Source organism: Acomys russatus, chromosome 4 (assembly GCF_903995435.1).
Source record: "Acomys russatus chromosome 4, mAcoRus1.1, whole genome shotgun sequence".
Taxonomy (NCBI): domain Eukaryota; kingdom Metazoa; phylum Chordata; class Mammalia; order Rodentia; family Muridae; genus Acomys; species Acomys russatus.
In genome coordinates, this window is record NC_067140.1 from 65,130,909 (window position 1) to 65,150,497 (window position 19,589).

Here is a 19,589-nt window from a genome sequence, read left to right on the forward strand (position 1 = left end):
TCCAAGTGAGTACTGGTGGTCTGTCTATCTGTCTCTGTGTATAGTCCAGAGGAGGACATTAACGGTCTTCCTCTATTGCCCTGCGCCTTAGTACCTTGCGAAGGGTCTCTCACTAGTTGGAAGCTTGCCATGTGGGGTGTTGGGGTGGCAGGGTAGGGAGCTCTAGGGACCCCTCTCTGTCTCCTGCTCCCCCAGTCCTAGGGTTATAGACACATGTGGGTACACCTGGTTTATTACACAGATGCTGGGGTTTCAACCTCAGGCCCTCATGCGTGCACAGCCAGTGTTTATCCACTGAGCCATCTCCCCAGCCCCATAGGAGGGTTTTGCCTTGCAAGACAGGTTTTCTTTTCCAGGAAGACTAGAGAATAGGGCTTCCAGCAACTGCAAGGCAAGGTCAAGGCACAACTTTATTCTAGAGCAAGCTTGTGCACTAGTTTCCTGTCTCGTCTTACTCTACGGAAAATGCGGCCAACCGTGGAGCTAGGTCTAGAAGAGCCCTCTTCTATTCAGTAGGGCTTGAGAAGGCTTAAAATACAGGCTGTAAATGCAAGAGTCAAGTAGAAGAGAGAAACAGGAGTGTCAAGTGCAAATAAGAGTCAACACCCAAATCTACCTGATTTGCCTCTGGGCTTCCTGGGAGGTGGTGTGTGTGTGTGGGGGGGGGGAGTACTTCATGCTCTGTGCCTCAGTTCCTTTGTAAACTAGATTCAAGTACTCATCCGGTGTTTGCATGGGGTATGTGCAAAGGACAGGGACTAGAGCCTAGCCCAGAGTAAGCAGCAAGCACACTGCAGATTTTATAGTTCTCTCACTAACCTGGGGACGGGGGAGTGACTGTAGAGGAAGGAGGTGGGTCTCTCTTATGGGGCGCCTTCTCTTCCAGGGATGTTTGCTTCCTGAGTTCCCTTCAAGTCCTATGTGTAGCCTCTGTATCTGCCTTTGTTCCTGGTCGGGCTGCACAATGAGTGCTGCCATGCCCACTTATGCTTCCTCTCTTCCCAACAGACTTTTCCCGGGATGTACACAGGACGGTAACTGCAGATGCATTTCCCTGGCTGTTAAGCCTGTTTGAGCTCAGAATGTGCACATGTGGCACTGTCTCCTTTTGACTGGAATTCTGTAGGCTCAGAGGGACTGGTGTGTACAGGCCCTAGCTTTGTGTACTGCTGCTCCAGGAAGGGTGTTTTGCTCTTAAAGTAGGTGAGCGGCCCCAGACTCATGGCTTAGTGGCAGTGACTGACTTACTAAAGATCCTGTGGGCAGGCTGCTGAGGCGTGGCTTAGCAGTAGAATGCTTGCCTAGCATGCAAGTCCTGGGTTCTATTCCCAGTACTGCAACAAAGTAAATGCATAAATAAATAAAAACCAAAGTACTATAGGGGCTGGAAAGATGGCTCAGTGGTTAAGAGTTCATACTGTCCTTACAGAGGACCTGAGTTTGATTCCTGGCGCCTTCACTGGGGACCTCACAACTGCCTCCGACTTCAGGTCCAGGGTTATTTGGTGCCCCTAGCCTCCACAGGCTCCTGCACGCAAGTGCACAAACCCACCCACATACACATATTTAAAAACAAGTATTTAAAAGCTCCAGTGGGCTGTCGGGGGTTTAGGCCTGGACACTCACATGCCGAAGGATCACATCGCACCGTTGCCCCTACCCTCTGGCAGCAGCTGGTTTGCTCGGTCTCTCTTCTGCAGCAAGCAGTTTAAATGAACTTGGCCTGATGGCTGGAGAAAGGAAGGGAGGTCTGTGGGCTCTGCTCCCAGCTAGTTGTTGAATAAAGAAAAAGAATTTGGATATCCTAGGTGCCCTTTACAGAAGGCTTACACCATCTGATCATCTACTCCTCCCAACAGCCATGGGAAGCAGGGACTCATCCTCTTTCCTCTTTAAAGTGGAGAGAACCAGGTGAAGGGTGTATTTGCACGGGTTCATGAGACTAGCGGACTGCAGAGCAGCAGTCTGGCTTCAGATTTGTTTTTTTAAACTACTTATTAAGAGGTTCCCTAAGACCCAAGAGCATGTTTGCACCAAGGCCTCCATTCTAACATAGATTAGGTTCCTTAGCTCCCTGGCTGCTTTCCCTGGCACTGGGAGAATACTGGAACCCATGTCATTTGTGTAGTAGCTAGGGCTATTCACCGGCTGTTCTAGTTTCACTCTTATGCTGTAATAAAATACTCCGATAGGAAGTAATTTAGGGAAGCAAGGGTTTTTTTAGCTTACAACCCCAGGTTACAATTGTCACTGTGGGGAAAGCCTAGGTGGCCGGGGCTCGAAACAACTAGTCACACTGCATCCATACGAATGTGTGCATGCTTACTGCGAAGCTAGCTTTCCCCGCCTTCTAGCATTTACTTTTATTTGATGTGTATGATTGTCAGTCTGAATGTTATGTCTGTGCACCACGCGCACACCTCGTACCTGCAGGGGTCAAAAGAGGGAGTCAGAGCCCCTGGAACTGGAGTTATGGACCATTGTGAGCCATTGTGTGGGTGCTGGGACTCAAACCAGGTCCTCTGTGAAAACAAGCACTTAACACCTCAGCTGTCTCTCTAGCCCCTTATCCATTCTTCAACGGTCAGGGACCCAGGCCAGGTATGCTGGCTAATTTGATGTCAACTTGACATTGCATAGAATCATCTGAGAGGAAGGACCCCCAGTTGAGAAAACCTCCATAAGACCAGGCTGTAGAAAAAAAAAAAAAAATCAGGCTGTAGGCAAGCCTAAAGAAATTTTCTTAATTTAGAGATTGATTGGGGAAGGTCCCAGCCTCTGTGGTGCTGTCCCTAGGCTGGTGGTTCTGGGATCTATAAGAAAGCAGGCTAACAGAGGCACAAGGAGCACGCCAGTAAGCTGTACTCCTCCACGACCTCCGCAGCAGCTCCTGCTTCCAGGTTCCCGCCCTTGTTTGAGTTCCTGTCCTGACTTCCTTCAAATGATGAAAAAAGATATGAAACATACACCACATAAGCCCTTTCCTCCCCAACTTCCTTTTTGGTCATGGTGTTTCATCATAGCAATAGAAACCCTGACTATGATACCAGGGAATGGTGCCACAGAATTTCGGGCTTTGGCTCTCCACATCAATTAAGACAGTCCTCTACAGACAAGCCCACAGGCCAACCTGAGCTAGGCAACCCCTTACCAAGACTCTTTCTTCCCAGGTGAGTCCTGTCAAGTTTGAATATTAACACTAATAGCCAGGTGTAGTGGCGCACGCCTTTAATCCCAGTACTGGGGAAGCAGAGGCAGGAAGATCTCAGTGAGTTCAAGGCCAGCCTGGGTGTACAAAGCGAGTCCAGGACAGTCAGGGCTACCCAGAGAAACCCAGTCTCAAAAACAAAACAAAAGAAAAACCACCATCACCACCACCACCAAAAACCAACCAAACTAAAGAACCCAACCACCACGATACCTCCTTTTGCCCTCCCCCATTTCAAGATACTAACTTCCCTCCAGCAATGTGTGAAATCTGTCTCTGCCTGAAAATACATCGGTATCATCTCAGAATGCTGCATCCTCCTTCTGAACCACAGTCGCTCTCTCACACCTTACAAATGGTTCAGGATTCTGCTTCTGTACCTTGATGGACCGTGTTCACCATGGCTACCTCACCTTGGTTGCCTCAACATCCAAGACCATGACCTTGCCTCAACTTTGACATGACCATGAACAGACTGAAGCAAAACACATCAAAAAACAGGGAGAAAATCATGAGCAGTTCCTCACTCATAATTACTTAAAAAAAAAATTGTTTTAACTGGCAGAACGCTAACAGCCCTAACAAACCACTCCTTTTATTCAATGTTTCATAACCTTGGAATAAAGTAAGGGCAGAGTGTCTCATTTGAAGATGCCAGAATTACACTCGGGGCGAGTGTCCTGGAACATGAACTTTGTTTTCCAGCCATGACCTTGGGGGGGGGGGGGGGGTGAACAGACCTGTGTAACTATACGGTTCTGAGTCTATCAGATTATAGGTCACAGGACGCTCAGGTGAAGTTATACTTTACAACATCTTTGTTTCAGCTCCAATGCACTACTTTGGAGATGAACTGTAGGGAGGGTTTTTAGGGCACTCTAAGCCAGGTATTTCTGGAAGGAATACTTAACTCTCACTATAACCCTTATGGTTTAAATCTCTCAAGGAGTGGCGGTGGGTTAGTTCTGAACTTAGGCAATAAACAGAAAGCCGAATGCGCAGAACTAATCTATGTCAGAACTACACCATGTACTATGTAGGGACCAGGAAGCAATCTTTATTTCAGAAGGATGGGAAAACTTTCAGGATGCGAAGCGGACATCCTCTCTTCCTTTTTCCTACGTTCTAAAACAGGCACATTAAAACAAAAACAAAAAAACCCCAAAACGAACACTTCCTGAAGATCTATTGAGTTCCAGCCACATGCTTATACCTTAACTAATACGATTCTCCTTACTGGGTAAGAATTTGTAACCAGAATACCTGAATTAGTACGTACAGCCTGTCGCCACAAGCCCCGATGAGCAGACAGGAAATGCATCTTTGTTGTGTTTTACACACAATCCTAACCCGTCCTCTGGTGTCCCTCTCACACTGCTAGCATTTCACGTTCCTGAGCACTTGGTCTGAGACACCTAGGGTTTGTTCAAGGTGACACACACACTGCAGCAAGTCAGAGTAAGAATTCGAATCGGAAGCAGCATCCTCCCCGCTGCGCCACAGCTAGGGCTCAGAAAACGCAGGTCCGCCGCGGGGAAACTAATGATCCGTGACTCTCCCCCAGAGCAGTGCCACAAACTGGGAACGCAAGCCTGTCCTCGTGACTCCTGAAATCTTTCCGTTTCCACCCAAGTGCGTGACTGCGGGAGCCGGGTGGCCACGTGAGAGCCCTCCACACCACCCCCACCCGGCGAGAAACAGATCGGGTCCGGCCAAGGGCAAGTCTCAGCCCACGCGCTCTTCCGCGGCGCCACAAAGCTGACCCGGGCCCGCGTGGGAGAAACTCGAAACGACCTTGGTTGTGGCCTCTGAGTCCCCGCGTGACGACCTGCGGGCCTGGGTGAGACTTTCCCCACAATGCCCGCCCGCTGCCACCCGGCGTGGCCAGCGCAGACAGGATAACAGGGGCGAGGCTGCAGGGAGGAGGCAGCCAGTCCCACGTGGACCAGCTTCCCGTCTGGGGCGGGGCCTCGGGGCGTTCCGACCAATCAGCGCCTCTGTCCCGCTCACCAGGCTAGGCGCGCCGGGACTAGCGGGTGTCTACGTCCACGGCAAGGGCGGGGCTCCGGGCGGGAGCGAGGCTCCGCCAGGTCACGTGGGGCGCGGAGCGGGCTATAAATAGGAGCCGGCGGCGTGCTCGCTTGATGATGGCCGCTGGCGTACGCTGCTGTTCTCTTCTCTCAGCTGCTGAGGTACCCGCGGCTGCTTTCCGAGTGGGTAGCGAGCCCCTCCGGCTTGTTCCTTGTCCTGTCGTCCCGGACTGTGCATCCGTGGCTCCAACCTGCCTCGGCCCCGTTCCCTGGTCTCTGCTCGGCCCTCAGTTTCCTTTGGTGAGTGGCGGCAGGAACCCCTGCAAAGGTTCTTTCTTCTCTGGGGTGGGCCCGGGGTGAGGGAAGCCGGCGGGCGGGTGTGGACTGCGGGGCCGCGGGATCCCGCTACGTTGCTGCCCGCCTTCCGCCTCCCCCCCCCCCCCCCCCGCCGCACCCTTCCGCGGGCCTTTTTCGGCGGTCCCCGGCAGGCGCGCGCGCGCGGGAAATGGCCTTTTTCCGGTCTTCCACGGAGGAGGGCGCGCGCGCGCGGGACCAGGCGGCCGGAGACAGAACTGGACGCGTGGGCGGGGCAGGGCGGTGTGTGTGAGTGTGTGTGTGGGCACTGAGATAGCCATGTGCCCCACCTCACACAGCCTTTTGGGGACTAAGGACAGAAGTGGCGGGCGGAGGGCACTGCAGAGTCCCGGGCTTCCTCCTTTCCCAGGGATGCGCCGCTATTGTTAGTTTTCTCCCACTTCGTCCCTTCAGGATGAACTTGCGTCCTTTCTCTAATCCGCCATGGAATTCTGCTCCGTGCTTTTAGCCCTCCAGAGCCAAAGAAAGCCCAGACAACAGACGCCCAAACGCAGCGTATAGCAGTAACTCCCCAGCTCGGTTCTGTGCGGTAGTTTACAGTATTTAATTGTATATAATATATACTATTTATTGTAGCATCTTCAATACCTCATTACGTTTACACATCTTGACGCCGGTCAGTAATTCTATTATTATTTAAAGAACCACTACACTATAGAAAATGTCATCTACTGTGGCACCGATTACTAGTACCCTAGCTACCGTACTGCATCTACTCCTGTTCCATCGATGGATGACTATCTATGGATGCTCATCCTGGGCTTCATCATTGCGTTTGTCTTGGCATTCTCGGTGGGAGCCATGATGTAGCAAATTCGTTTGGTACGGCAGTCGGGTCAGGTGTAGTGACTCTGAAGCAAGCCTGCTCCTAGCCAGCATCTTCGAAACTGTGGGCTCCGTCTTACTGGGGGCCAAAGTGAGCGAGACCATCCGGAAGGGCTTGATAAATGTGGAGATGTTCAACTCAACTAAAGAACTCATGGCTGGCTCGGTCAGTGCTATGTTTGGTAAGTTCTTGTTAAACCTTCTGTTCTTTCCAGTACCAGAGGCAGTTTGTATCATGGGGGGGGGGGGGTTCCGGGTTGGTTTGTTTGTTTGTTTTTATTGTTGTCCTGAAGCTTTCCCCCTTATGTTCATGAGAATTCACTGGGGTAACTAAAGGGGTTTTGCCATTTAACTAACAAAATCTGATTGATTCTGTTTTAGGTTCTGCTGTGTGGCAACTAGTGGCTTCGTTTTTGAAGCTCCCCATTTCTGGGACCCACTGCATTGTCGGCGCAACCATTGGTTTCTCCTTCGTGGCATGGGGGCAGGAGGGTATCAAGTGGTCGGAACTGATAAAAATTGGTATGTTTAATTCTGCGCGGTTTAGGTTTTGTTCTTGTCATGTACTTTAATACTGTGTATGGGGAGTGAGTACGTGGTGTGAAGTCAGGGGCAGATGTAAGAGCATCAGAGTAGAATGCCTAACTTTTCAGGAGCATGCTTCCCTTGTTACATTACTTGACACTTTACTTTGTCTTCTATTTCAGTGATGTCTTGGTTCATTTCTCCACTGCTTTCTGGTATTATGTCTGGAATTTTATTCTTCCTTGTTCGTGCATTCATCCTCCGTAAGGTAACCTTTCTACTTACGACCTTTTCGTGAGTCACATTCAATCTTGTTCAAACTCAGTATTCTTTCAGATGTGACTGGTATGTAAGTATGTTGCTTTTGGAAAGGTAAAAAGTTCTTTGTTCTGTATCTCCTGTGTGTTGAGGAGTTCTGTGAAAGAAGCAAGTTTTTACTGCCCTGGAAGGCTTTCAGGAAGGAAGAACTGGATAGTTCTGTGGGCTGCCAAGAAATAAGATTGGGAATGAAAAATAAGGACATTTGTTTAAGGTGGCTTTGTCTGGCCCTGTGCAGGTTGCTGCTTTATCTAAACCACCACTATGTTCAGTACAGCTGGAATTGTAACCTTTGCGTTCAGCAAGTTACAAAATCCTTTCTAAATTGCCAGTTAAGTGGGCCTCTCCCGTGCTGATTGTCAGCAACATGCAAGATTCTAGATGGGGCCTACTTGTAGGTGGCTCGGTTTTCTCCAGTAAAAAGAGGAGGTAGAGATGGGTGGTTAGGTTTCTTCTTGTTGTTGTTTTGTGGGTTTTTGCTTTAAAAAATCAGGCAGTCGTTGAATTTCCTGACCATTTAAAATTCCCCTTTGAGAGACCCAGTGGCATTTATTTTATCATAGAGTCTGATCCAGGCTCCACAAAAAAAATGGAGACAATAAGGGATTATGTTGGGCTGAATTACAGTGAGAATAAATGAATTTCTCTCAGGAGACACGAACTGTCCTATTTTTAAGATGAATGGCTCTGTACAGTCCCTTGTTAAGTTCTTTTAAAATTCTCCTAAACTGTAGAAATCTGAGTGAGGGGAGATAGGTACTTTATCGTAATGTGGGTTAGACTCCTTGCTTCTTGATCTAGTTCTCAGGGTCTCTGGGGAGTGAATGGTTTATGTCTTTCTCAGTAGAATCCTCCCCTGGTTCCTTCCTGATACTCACCATTCTGTGTCAGGCAGAACGTGTTTAACATGTTGGGCACTGGGGAACATCTCCTTAGTTTAGCACAGTGTGGCTGAGTAAGCAGTTCACTAGATTTGGTATTCTTCATCTAGCAAGCAGGTATGATTAGCACCCCACCCCCTAACTGTAGTGTATGGTGACTGCATCCTCACCAGTACTCAGGAATCTGTTTTTAGTGTTCCTGTTAGAGCCACGCATCTCTCAACCTACCAGGAGAATTAATAGGGTGCCGTCTGGATTCCTGTTTCATAAAGGTTTTTGCTGGTCCTTTGGTTATTAGGAAATTGATCACTCTGATTTTGGAGAGCCTCCAATTAATTATCTGATCTCGAGAAAACTGGTGGTCATTCCTGGAGAGGGGAGCAGCGGTGCAGAGGCAGTTCTCAATGCCCAAAACCTCTTATTGAGGATGTGTGCCATTATTCTTTGTTATAGTCTCAGGCAGCCCCAGCTAGTTTTGAGCCTCTGATCCTCCTGTGTTCACCTCCCACATTTGTGCATTACTGGTATATGCCCCAACTTCCACCTTAGCAGAATATATCTTTTCTTTTTTCTTTTTTGGTTTTTGAGACAGGGTTTCTCTGTACAGCACTCACTTTGTAGATCAGGTTGGCCTCGGACTCACAGCAATCTGCCTGCCTCTGCCTCCTGAGTGCTGAGATTAATGGCGTGCGCCACCACGCCCAGCTTCAGGAATATTGTAAGAGTATGGGATAGGCATGGTCAAGAATGCCAGATGACATTTAATGCTGTGCTGACTTTGAGGATCTTTCCTCTCTGTCTCTCACTTGCTTACTAATTCCTCACTAACAGATGAGGAGCCCTTTCCTGTCCATTTAACTGAGTGAGGTATAGTCACATGATTTCCCCTACTTAAACTTTTAACTTCTTTGTCTCGTTCCTTCCCATATTGGGCTGAAGTCTGTTTACTTGACTGAAAGACCTAGTGCATATATATCACTGTGTAAAAGACAAGTTCACACGATGAGAAAACCATTTTATAAAAACCACTAGGTAGGGTAGCACATGCCTGTAATCCCAGCACTTGGCGGGGTGGAGGCAGGTGGATCTCTGTTTGAGGTCAGCCTGGTCTACAAAGTGAGTCCAGGACAGCTGAGGCCACACAGAGAAACCTAAACAAAACAAAATCACTAGCCTAGTTACAAAGACCTAGGAGGAGGCTGGGAGAGGCCTTTCTTATGTTACTATTTTCCTTGACTCTTAGGAAGTAACAAAGTATTCTTTGTTTTTGAACCACTGAGCCTATATTTCACAGTGTATTTAAGACTACGCTATCCCAAGCTGTATACTGTGTTTCAAATTCATTATTATCTTGCTACTAAGTCACTATAGCCCAGATTGACTCTGACCTGGGGGTCTTCGGCTTCAGTAAACTCAGTGCTGTTGTAGGTGTATACACCGCGTTCACGGTGGCCCCAGCTGTGCCTCTGCTTACTTCAGGGAATATTTAATTTGGCCTTAAAGGGGAAAATATATATATATATAGGGTGCTTTGTACCTGGTGGGTCAATTACTAAATAGACTTTGACATTCGATAAGGGAGTCTCTACCTAATGCCTCTAGAATATTTTTGAAAGCCTGGATTGGCTTGTCTCCCTCAGGTTCTCTCTTCTGCCTTTAGGTGTGGCCTGTAACTGGCTATTCAGGGTGAGACAAGGGTTCTGTGGGTTGTTTCTGATCTGGTGTCTCACTGTTAGTGTCCTCCTAAACAATGGATAAAGCTTAAAATTAAGTGTTTTCAGTGAGAATCTGTACTGATTTGAAAAGACCTCCTTTATGACGGACTTTATGCTTTTTCTTTAACTTCACAGATTTTTAAGCCACCCCTCCCCCAAAGTCTTGATGATTGTCAGAAACTTTGGAATCCCATTTGAGTCTTCACCTCTGTCTCACCCTTATGATTTTCAACTGGAATTGTGACAAGCTTAACATTAAACTTTTTTTTTTTTTTTGAGACAGGATTTCTCTGTGTAATAATAGCCCTGGCTGTCATAGACTCACTTTGTAGACCAGGCTGGCCTCGAACTCACAGAGATCCGCCTGCTTCTGCCTCCCAAATGCTAGGATTAAAGACATGAGCCTCCACACCTGGCTAACATTAAACTTTTGTGTTGAAGGTTTGCTATGTTCTCATTCTCTTAAGTGTTTGGCTTGGAAGTTTTTCTGTGGAACTATAAATAATGCATACTAATTATAATGGGAACTGTTTTCATTTTCAGTCACAATGGCCTTTGGTGATTCTGAAGCATCTCACAGCTTTGCCTTGGGGTCTTTGTACTTATTTACACCTCTGCCCACTGCCCCCATCCCCACAGTGGACAAATGGCTTGCACTTTCCACACTCTCGAGACATCCCATATGTCAGCCTGACTGATGTACTCCCATACTTCAATTAAAATGTCCCTCCCCAATAACATCCTCTTACATGGCTTTTCCCCCATAACATATTTGTGTACCCCGTATGCTAGTGTGACATTCAGTTCTATGAAAGTGGGGACTTGGTCTGCTTCTTCCTCTTTCAGGGCCCTGAACAGTGACAGTCTATTGATTGAGTAAATGACTTGGTTAGGTTCACAATTGATTTAACTTTGTACTTTGGTAAAGCCTTATGGCACATTGATCAGATACAGAGATAAGATGGTTGTGTATAGTCTGCACTTTTTTTCTTTTCTTTTTCTTTTTTTTTTAAGGACACAGAACATCAGGAAATCAGTATTTTAACTTGGTCTGTTTATCTCTTCAGTACACCCGGAGGCCTGTGTTCAGGCTTACAGATGGACTTTGGATAACCCAGAGGAACTGATTATTTGAGTTATCAGCTACCTCCTTGTTAAGAATAGGGAAAGTCCCCTATGGATAGAAGGTGGCATTAGCTTTCTTAAGGAGCAAATGTAGGACAAACCAAATTCGCTTTGTAGAAATTGTGGTGGGAGGCTGCTGTTGGCACCATGATTCCCTTGGCTTGTCTTGCTGCAGGGTGATCTGGAAATAATAGATCTACATTTACAACTTTTAAGATACTGGTCTTACTGTTTTACAGGCAGATCCAGTTCCTAATGGCTTACGTGCTTTACCAGTTTTTTATGCCTGCACAATTGGAATAAATCTCTTTTCCATTATGTATACTGGAGCACCGTGTAAGTACAAATCAAGATATTTAAATGTGAATTTAAGGTTACTTACAAAACTTGCATTAAATGCCCAATTTACCCCTTTTTGCTTTACAGGGCTGAAATCTTCTAGAAGGTGGCTGTCCTGCGCCCATTTCAGAAGGCTGCAGGCTAGTGTATGCTGAGTTAACCTAGATAGGTTTTCAACCAAAGAGACCTGCTCAGATTCTAAATCACTACAGACCTTTCCTCTTTAGTCTTCACAGGATCCAATGATAATATGACCTTCTCCCTTCCTTTGTCATATCTGCTAAAAATGCTGAAAATGATACTGGGTTCAACTACTAAAGAGTCATTAGTTAAATCTGTTCTTCAATAATTAGTCATTTAGGACTGGTTGTTGGATGTTTCTTTTCTCTTCCAATTGGAGCAATTTTGGTTTTTAAGTTCTCAGTTTGCGCCCCTGGATTTCCTTGAAGGAGAAGAGTTGGATGTGTAACACCTGGTCTAATCACACTTGGAAGAAGAATTTCGGCAGCTAAGAGGACACATTTGAGAGGAATATAAAGGCTCTGGTGTTGATTGCTTTCCTATTGAGACTAAGGGAAGGCGAGAATTTGGTTATGGCAACTGAGATATTGATAGCTTGGACCCTGTGAGGCAGAGCAATACGGTTCTGGCATCTAGGTTCATTTGACCTGCTGGTTCTCAACTACACGGGACCTTAGACAGTTACTACACTTACTCAGCTGACTAATCCGTGGGAAGAGGAAAGTGTGTGCTTCTCAGGGCACCTGCTGTCTGTACATAGAGTGACTGAAGCAGCAGAGCCACTTGCCCTTGTGGTTACATGTGCTCTCACCTTCAGTTCTTAAAGGGCTTTAATGCTTGTGGCCTCTAAAGTGGCTCCACCTCTGCTTCGTGATTGTGACCTGCTTATTATTGCCACTGAAATGATGTAGTTGAGTAACTGCACAAAACAAAGCAGCAGAGTATTCTTCACATTGTCGCTCTTGAAGTGTCAGTAAAGAAACAGACTTATGACAGGACTGGCCTTGATGCCGGGACTTTGCTACTTTTGTGTGTCCTTTATGGATCATTTATAAGGAAACCCAATCCTTTAATCCCTGTTTTGAGTTGGAATGTGGACAAATTTAAATTGTGACAGACTGAGTAAACCTCATGTATATTTCACTTTGTGTGACATAACTGCCTGGTCACAATTGAAAGCAGAGCTTACAGTGAAAAGACTAGTAGCCGCCACGGAACTTCAGTTGTGTGGCATCTGTTTCTGTCTGATTCTTAAAGGCCTGTTCTTAGTATCTTTGTCTCTTTTTACAGTGCTGGGGATTGAATCTAGGGCTTTCTGTAAGCTAGGCTGAGCCACAAACAGTTTTGAGGGAACACTAATGTTTGCATTTTATAAGTGACAATATGTGGTAAGCAAAATCAAGTGAAATAAGTGCAGGTAGCTAAGCTGCTGTGGGAAGGGACATACAGACAGTGGTGCCCTGGGTTTCTGGATTGTGAAATGGCCTTGACTTTAGTGCAGCCAGTAGCCCCAGTTGCCTGTGTACCAGTGGCAAGCTGATTCTGACCAACACTGCTGATCCTGAGAGCCTTAAGCCAAGGGAAAAGTATTGGAGAATAAGTCTCTCTCTGGCTTGTTAACAGAACTATCACTGAACTTGTACTTTGTGAAAGACAACCATTTAAACAAGTGTCTTCCTATAGCCCTGTTTTCTATAGCTTGATAATGATTTTGCAGAGAGAATCAATTTTCCCAAAGGCTGCCTGGTACAGTGAATTTGGTAATTTTGCACAACCTTGAGTCAGCAGGACACTGACTTGAGATGCCTTCCTTTTTTGACATTAAAATAAATCATGTGTAAGTGTACTATGTGGCAGTTAGAGTGAGAGCTGTGTGGAGAAAGGAGTGCTTTGGTTGGTTTTATAGCTACAGGTCCTCGGTGTGGTGCTTCTTTATATCTGCAGGGCCAAGAACATGAGGAAACTTGGCACAGCACGTGCTTCAGTGGGGCTGGCTGCCGTGGGTGTGAGACGGTCATTGGGTTTCTCTTCATGTCCACATAGCCACTAGTCTAATGAAACTCCGGAATGGCAGCAGCTGTCAAGGGTGACGGGCTGACTTGGGGAAACCCTCCTTCCCCACAGGAGGGTTTACACATTGTTGCAGGGGGCTGTTGCCCTGGGGTTTTCAAGATGCACCATTTTATCTCGTAGTGCTGGGCTTTGACAAACTTCCTCTGTGGGGTACCATCCTCATCTCGGTGGGATTTGCAGTTTTCTGTGCCCTTATCGTCTGGTTCTTTGTATGTCCCAGGATGAAGAGAAAAATTGAACGTAAGTAATACAGTTTAGTAGTGTTCTCTCTCTCCTACTCTGCCCCTCCCCTCTTCCCCTCCTCTTTCCCTCCTTCATCTATAAGAGTACACTGTTTGGACAGACTGGCAACATAGGGGTTTTAAATGAACTAAAACTGTCCTGAGACCTAGCTAGTAAGCATATGTGACTAAGGATAGGTACACACTAATTCTGATAGATGAGGCCTCTGCCTCGGCTGCCTCTGTATGCCCAGCATAATGCCGACACACACTCAGGCCCATTGTCTTTGGGCTAGAGCTGTACCACGTAGAAGGAAACAGTTTTAGATAGAAGTAATCTCTTAAGGTGTTTAAAGAACGTTTTTGTGGTGTAATTAAATACTGAGTACGTTTTGATTAGTACTAGTCTTTGTATCTTTCTTAATGATTAAGATAATCTAGAAGAATCCTACTCTGCCCTTTCCGCATGTGGAATGTTAGTTTGCCGATGCACAGCAGTGCAGGGATGCATAGACCGCAGTAGCCTTAGAAGAATGCTGTGTCATTGCAGCTGAACTGAGGAGCCGCCCGGAGCTCTGTGCTAGTCAGCTGTGCTGCGTGCACAGTGGGGATGAGGCTTTCAGGACTCTGACCTCATTTTTGTCTTATCTTGGAGGAAAGACAGATTTTACTTTAATGCTATCCTAGTGTGAGGTGCCTGAGCTAGTAGGTGAAGGTGTTGAACATTGACCTCATGGGAGATGATACTTCCTGGCTACTGGGTGTGGAAGTGTTTAGACACGACTGTTACAGCTCAGTTGTCTACTCTCGGCCTAAAAGTTGGGCGATTCCTTAGGAAGTTTAGCTCTTTAGTCAGCTGCCACCCTCAGCCTTGAGCTCCCTTTTATAACCAAGAGCCCTAAACCCTAAAATACTTACTATCCGGCCATTTATAGCAGTTTATCGTCCCCTTTTCCTCCCAGTATAGGGTGTGCCACATGGCTGGCTTGCTCCCAAGGGAAAGATGGGCTCCTGACAGGAAGAGGACAGCAGTGTTAGCTTAAACTTTAACTAGACTTCATACCTACTATTTTGAGATGGGTTGCAGGGGTGGATAGAAAGGGATGTGGAACAAGGTAGTATAGTCAAGTCAAACCAAAAATCCCCCTTATTTTCTAGGAGAAATAAAGTCTAGTCCCTCTGAAAGTCCCTTAATGGAAAAGAAGAGCAATTTAAAAGAAGACCATGAAGAAACAAAAATGTCTCTTGGGGATGTTGAGAATGGGAGTTCCATGTCTGAGGTGGCATGTGCCACTGGGCCTCTCCGGGCTGTGGTTGAGGAGAGAACAGTGTCGTTCAAACTTGGGGACCTGGAGGAAGCTCCGGAGCGAGAGCGGCTTCCCATGGACCTGAAGGAGGAAACCAACTTAGACGGCACCATCAATGGTGAGTTTACTTCCCAGGGTTCCCTGAGTCCCGTGGCGGTGGAAGGGCTGCTATTCTGGACTGATGTGCTTTGCACTGACTTACCTTTTGGTCTTCGCTAGGTGCAGTGCAGTTGCCTAATGGGAACCTTGTTCAGTTCAGTCAAACCGTCAGCAACCAGATCAACTCCAGTGGCTACTATCAGTATCACACCGTGCACAAAGATTCTGGCTTGTACAAAGAGCTGCTCCATAAGTTACACCTGGCCAAGGTGGGAGACTGCATGGGAGACTCTGGGGACAAGCCCTTGAGACGGAACAACAGCTACACTTCCTACACCATGGCAATCTGTGGCATGCCCCTGAATTCATTCCGTGCCAAAGAAAGTGAACAGAAGGGAGATGAAATGGAGACTCTGACATGGCCTAATGCAGACAGCAAAAAGCGGATTCGAATGGACAGTTACACCAGTTACTGCAACGCTGTGTCTGACCTTCACTCGGAATCTGAGATGGACATGAATGTTAAGGCTGAGATGGGTCTGGGTGACAGAGAAGGAAGTGATGGCTCTCTTGAAGAGTGGTGTGACCAGGATAAGCCTGAAGTCTCCCTCCTTTTCCAGTTCCTGCAGATTCTTACAGCCTGCTTTGGGTCATTCGCCCATGGTGGCAATGATGTCAGGTCAGTCCACATGACTCTGAGTGTTACTGACTGGTTTTAAGCAATCTTACCCTCCTATGTGCACTCTACCTCCTGGGGGTCACTGAGTAGTCGAGACAGAAGGAGGTGGTGGTAGTTAAGAAAGCAAACAGGCAATTTGTTTACATTGTAGGAATGTGTTTAGTTTTATTTCTAGACAAAATAAGTTAAGCAGATGTCTCTTTCGATGGGAACTGAGTGTTTGGTAAATTGTGACATCAATGGTGAAAACTTAAAATCACTGACTGCTCTGAGAATTGATTGTAAACTACACTAGGGCCTGAGACCTGCTTTAAGCTATGTGTGGTAGGAAAGAGGCCACCAGTTACATACACTCTCCTGTCACAGCAGCCATGTTGGGCTTCTGTAGGGTGGTTTGCTAAGTGAGCAGGAAAACTGAGGTATAGACAGTCACAGATTGGGTCTTGACAAGAAGTGATTCTGCCTAAAAACTCACCAGTGCCCCCTTTCTTTTTCCAGCAATGCCATTGGCCCTCTGGTTGCTTTATATCTCGTTTATAATACGAGAGATGTCTCTACAAAGGCGGCAACCCCCATATGGCTCCTGCTCTATGGTGGGGTTGGCATCTGCATGGGGCTGTGGGTGTGGGGAAGAAGAGTTATCCAGACCATGGGGAAGGACCTGACGCCAATCACACCCTCCAGGTGAGTAGGTGGATCGCACCTCAGGTAGAGCTCAAGCTTTTCCAGAGCCGCAGTGCTATGGAGGGCAGCACATGGGGCTCAGCTAGGGGAGGATTTTACACTTGCTGCTGTTACCCTCACAGTTGGTCTGACGATTTTCTATTGCACTTACTGACTTGTAAACATTTTTCTGTCAGTCTGCTTAGCTCCAGTGATCACATAATTTGAGTTTTCTGAGAAAGATGTGGTGGGGTAAATAGTTATATAAACATGGTTTTGATTCGGCAGCTAAAACCTTACAGTTTATTCAGAATAAAAGTCTCAACTTTTTTTTCTTTGTTTGCATTTTGAGGCAGGGTCTCTATGTATAGTCCTGGCTGGCCTAGAATTCATTATGTAGAGCAAACTGGCCTTGAACTCGAAAATTGATCTTCCTCTGCCTCCCAGGTGCTAGGATTAAAGGCGTGTGCCACCATGCCTGGCCTATCCGTTTTTTAATAACAGCATTCCAGAAGAACTTAAGCCTTAGGTTCTAGGACCTTGGCTCAGTATAAGCAGGTTTTGGGGGCTATAGATGAGAAGTCGGGTGTTTGTCACTGAGTAGAACAAAGCAAGGTTAGATTCCGTTACTTGAGCTAGTGTTGGCTTTTCAGAAAACCCTAAATTACTGACAGAGCATCTTTTTGAATCAACAGTGGTTTCAGTATTGAACTGGCATCTGCCCTCACTGTGGTCATCGCGTCAAACATTGGCCTTCCTATCAGCACAACTCATTGCAAAGTAAGTAGAATGAGACCGTGATGGGCCCTCAGGTCATCTTAGTAACACATGTGGCTTCACTTCTTTTTATTGATTTAGAAATGTGGAGTTGACAATGTAGACAATGAGCTCATGGATACAGCCCTCATTCTGCAGCTGACTTGCAGTCATTTACGTTCTCTCAGGAGGGCTAGCTGTGACTTCCAGCCCTGGACCTTTTGTCGCTCTGTCACTGCAGTTGCCTTGTTTGTTGAACTTCATTTCTACTTAGCACCATTATGTTCATTTTCCATGGGGAAGTGGTCAGTAGCTTGGGTGTCCACTGTCCAGCTAGGTCTAGGTGGGCTCCTCCCACTTGTGGCAGTAAACACACTGGTTTGACACAGTCCGTGAGGCTCATTGTAAAAAAGCATATATCCAGGGCCTGTAGTGCTAAGACATTGAACTTTAAGAAGTTACTTGATGACTGTAACATAATTATTGAGTAAAGAAGAAACAAACTTCCTTGGAAGAGCTGAAGCTAGTCCAGGCTGGGGCCTGGCAAGTCATTCTTTCTGCTAGAGTGTTCTTGGGTCACATACCAGCAGACATTCTCTAGAGTAATTGTTAGGAAATCAGAAATTTAACTTACAAAAAGCAGGGGAATGGAGTCTTGTAATATTTTAGCAAAGATTTAATGGTTGAATATTTATATTGCCTTCATCTTCCCATGGGTAATTTTAACTTGTTAGAAGTTAGCTTCTGGCTTTTGTCACATGCCTGTAATTTCACCTCTTAGGATGCTGAAGTAGGAGGATCACAAGTTCAGTGTTGTCTGGATGACTGAGACCAGCCGTGCCTGTCTGCAGACAGAAACTCCATCCATGGAGTGGGGATCATCACTTGACTGGGTTTCTGTCCCTGGTTACTTTTTTGCTGAGTAATATCTGGTCTCTTTCTCTCCTAGGTGGGCTCTGTTGTGTCTGTTGGCTGGCTCCGATCCAAGAAGGCTGTTGACTGGCGACTGTTTCGCAACATTTTTATGGCCTGGTTTGTCACAGTTCCCATTTCTGGGGTTATCAGTGCTGCTATCATGGCAGTATTCAAGTACATCATTCTGAAAGTGTGAGGCTGGGATCAAAGTTCGTGTCAGTGTCTGGGACCAACGTACACATTCCTGTTCCTCAAAGAATGCTCACAATGTTGCCGAAGATAGCCAAGAGTTTTAAATTTTGGGAGCCGTGGGAAGTGTAATTTACACTATAATTGCTTTTGTGCTAAATATGACTTGTCTCAAAATTAGCTATGTAAAATTGCCAGGTTTCCATTGATTTGTTCTAAGGTCCCTTTTCTTCTGGGCTATGAATTCCTGTACATACTTCTCTACTTTTGTATCTGGCATTAATTCTATTATGTTTTAATGTTGTCTGTAAGATAACTTACGTGGGTTCTTTTTAAACAGCCAGGCAGAGCCATTTGATGGCATATGCTCTGTTGGCCTCACCAGCTTCTTCCCCAACATGCACAGGGATTTAACAAACATGTAAACTGAAGCTTCCCTTGTAGTCTCCCTTAGATACAGTCACGGCACTCTGCTCCCTGTCAGTTGTGGCAGGTTCTGTTGACATATGTGGGGACTTCTTAGAGGGCCAAGAATCTTTGGCACAGTGAAAATAAGTTTGCAGCAACTTCTTTGCAAACCATTCGTGGACATGTTACTAAGAAGTAGGAAGACAAAGCCACCTGGCCGTTGTGGTTATCCTTTGAGATTTCTGACAGTGTGGGATGGGTGAATGAAGTGGAATGTGAACTTTGGGCAAATTCAATGGGACAGCCTTCCATGTTCATCTGTCTACCTCTTAACTGAATAAAAAGCCTACAGTTTTTAGAAAATTTGTTGTCCTGCCTTTTGTTTTCATTGAGTCCTCAGAGTGCTGATCACATTCAGTGTTATGATGTTCTTAGGAGGATGCCTGCACCTTCCCAAACGAAGGTGCTATCCAAGTTCAAGCTCCCCGCTCCTTGATTCTGTGACGTCCTGAATGACGTTGCCCCACAGAGCAGTCTGCTGCATGGTGTTGATGAGAGTCACTGGACAATGCTTTTGACACTTTTATTAGAGTATTATAATAGAACTCATGACTAAGCCAGGAGAAGCCAAGGCCAAGAAGGTAGTCCATTGGAGATCTGTCAGTAAATGTTCCTACTTGCTATCAGGCCCTGAGCTGTTGACAGTCCTGAGCATTGTGGCAGGTCTTACCTTTAGCTTGGAGCACTTGAGTGTTGCTGAGTATTGGCAGGCAGTAGACTCAGGCTGGCTGGCAGTATGATGGGAGATGGTAGACCTGAGTGTTAAATCTGGAATTCAGGGTTGAAAGGAGATGCTGAGAGCTGGTCCTTTCCTCAACACTTGATTGATCTATGGCATGAAAGCCGAAGTCCTTCTA

The 19,589-nt window shown here is 46.4% G+C and overlaps 1 protein-coding gene across 1 annotated transcript in view; it reads left to right on the forward strand.

The window, feature by feature from the left end:
* Slc20a1 (solute carrier family 20 member 1) overlaps positions 1 to 19,035 on the forward strand; it is a 29,326-nt gene extending 10,291 nt beyond the window's left edge. The window contains 8 exon segments of the mRNA XM_051144603.1: positions 7,146 to 7,231; positions 11,242 to 11,338; positions 13,556 to 13,675; positions 14,815 to 15,081; positions 15,183 to 15,741; positions 16,240 to 16,425; positions 17,100 to 17,184; positions 18,110 to 19,035. Coding sequence (XP_051000560.1) covers positions 7,146 to 7,231; positions 11,242 to 11,338; positions 13,556 to 13,675; positions 14,815 to 15,081; positions 15,183 to 15,741; positions 16,240 to 16,425; positions 17,100 to 17,184; positions 18,110 to 18,271 — 1,562 coding nt within the window. The 3' untranslated portion in view covers positions 18,272 to 19,035.
* The last annotated feature ends 554 nt before the right edge of the window (positions 19,036 to 19,589 follow it).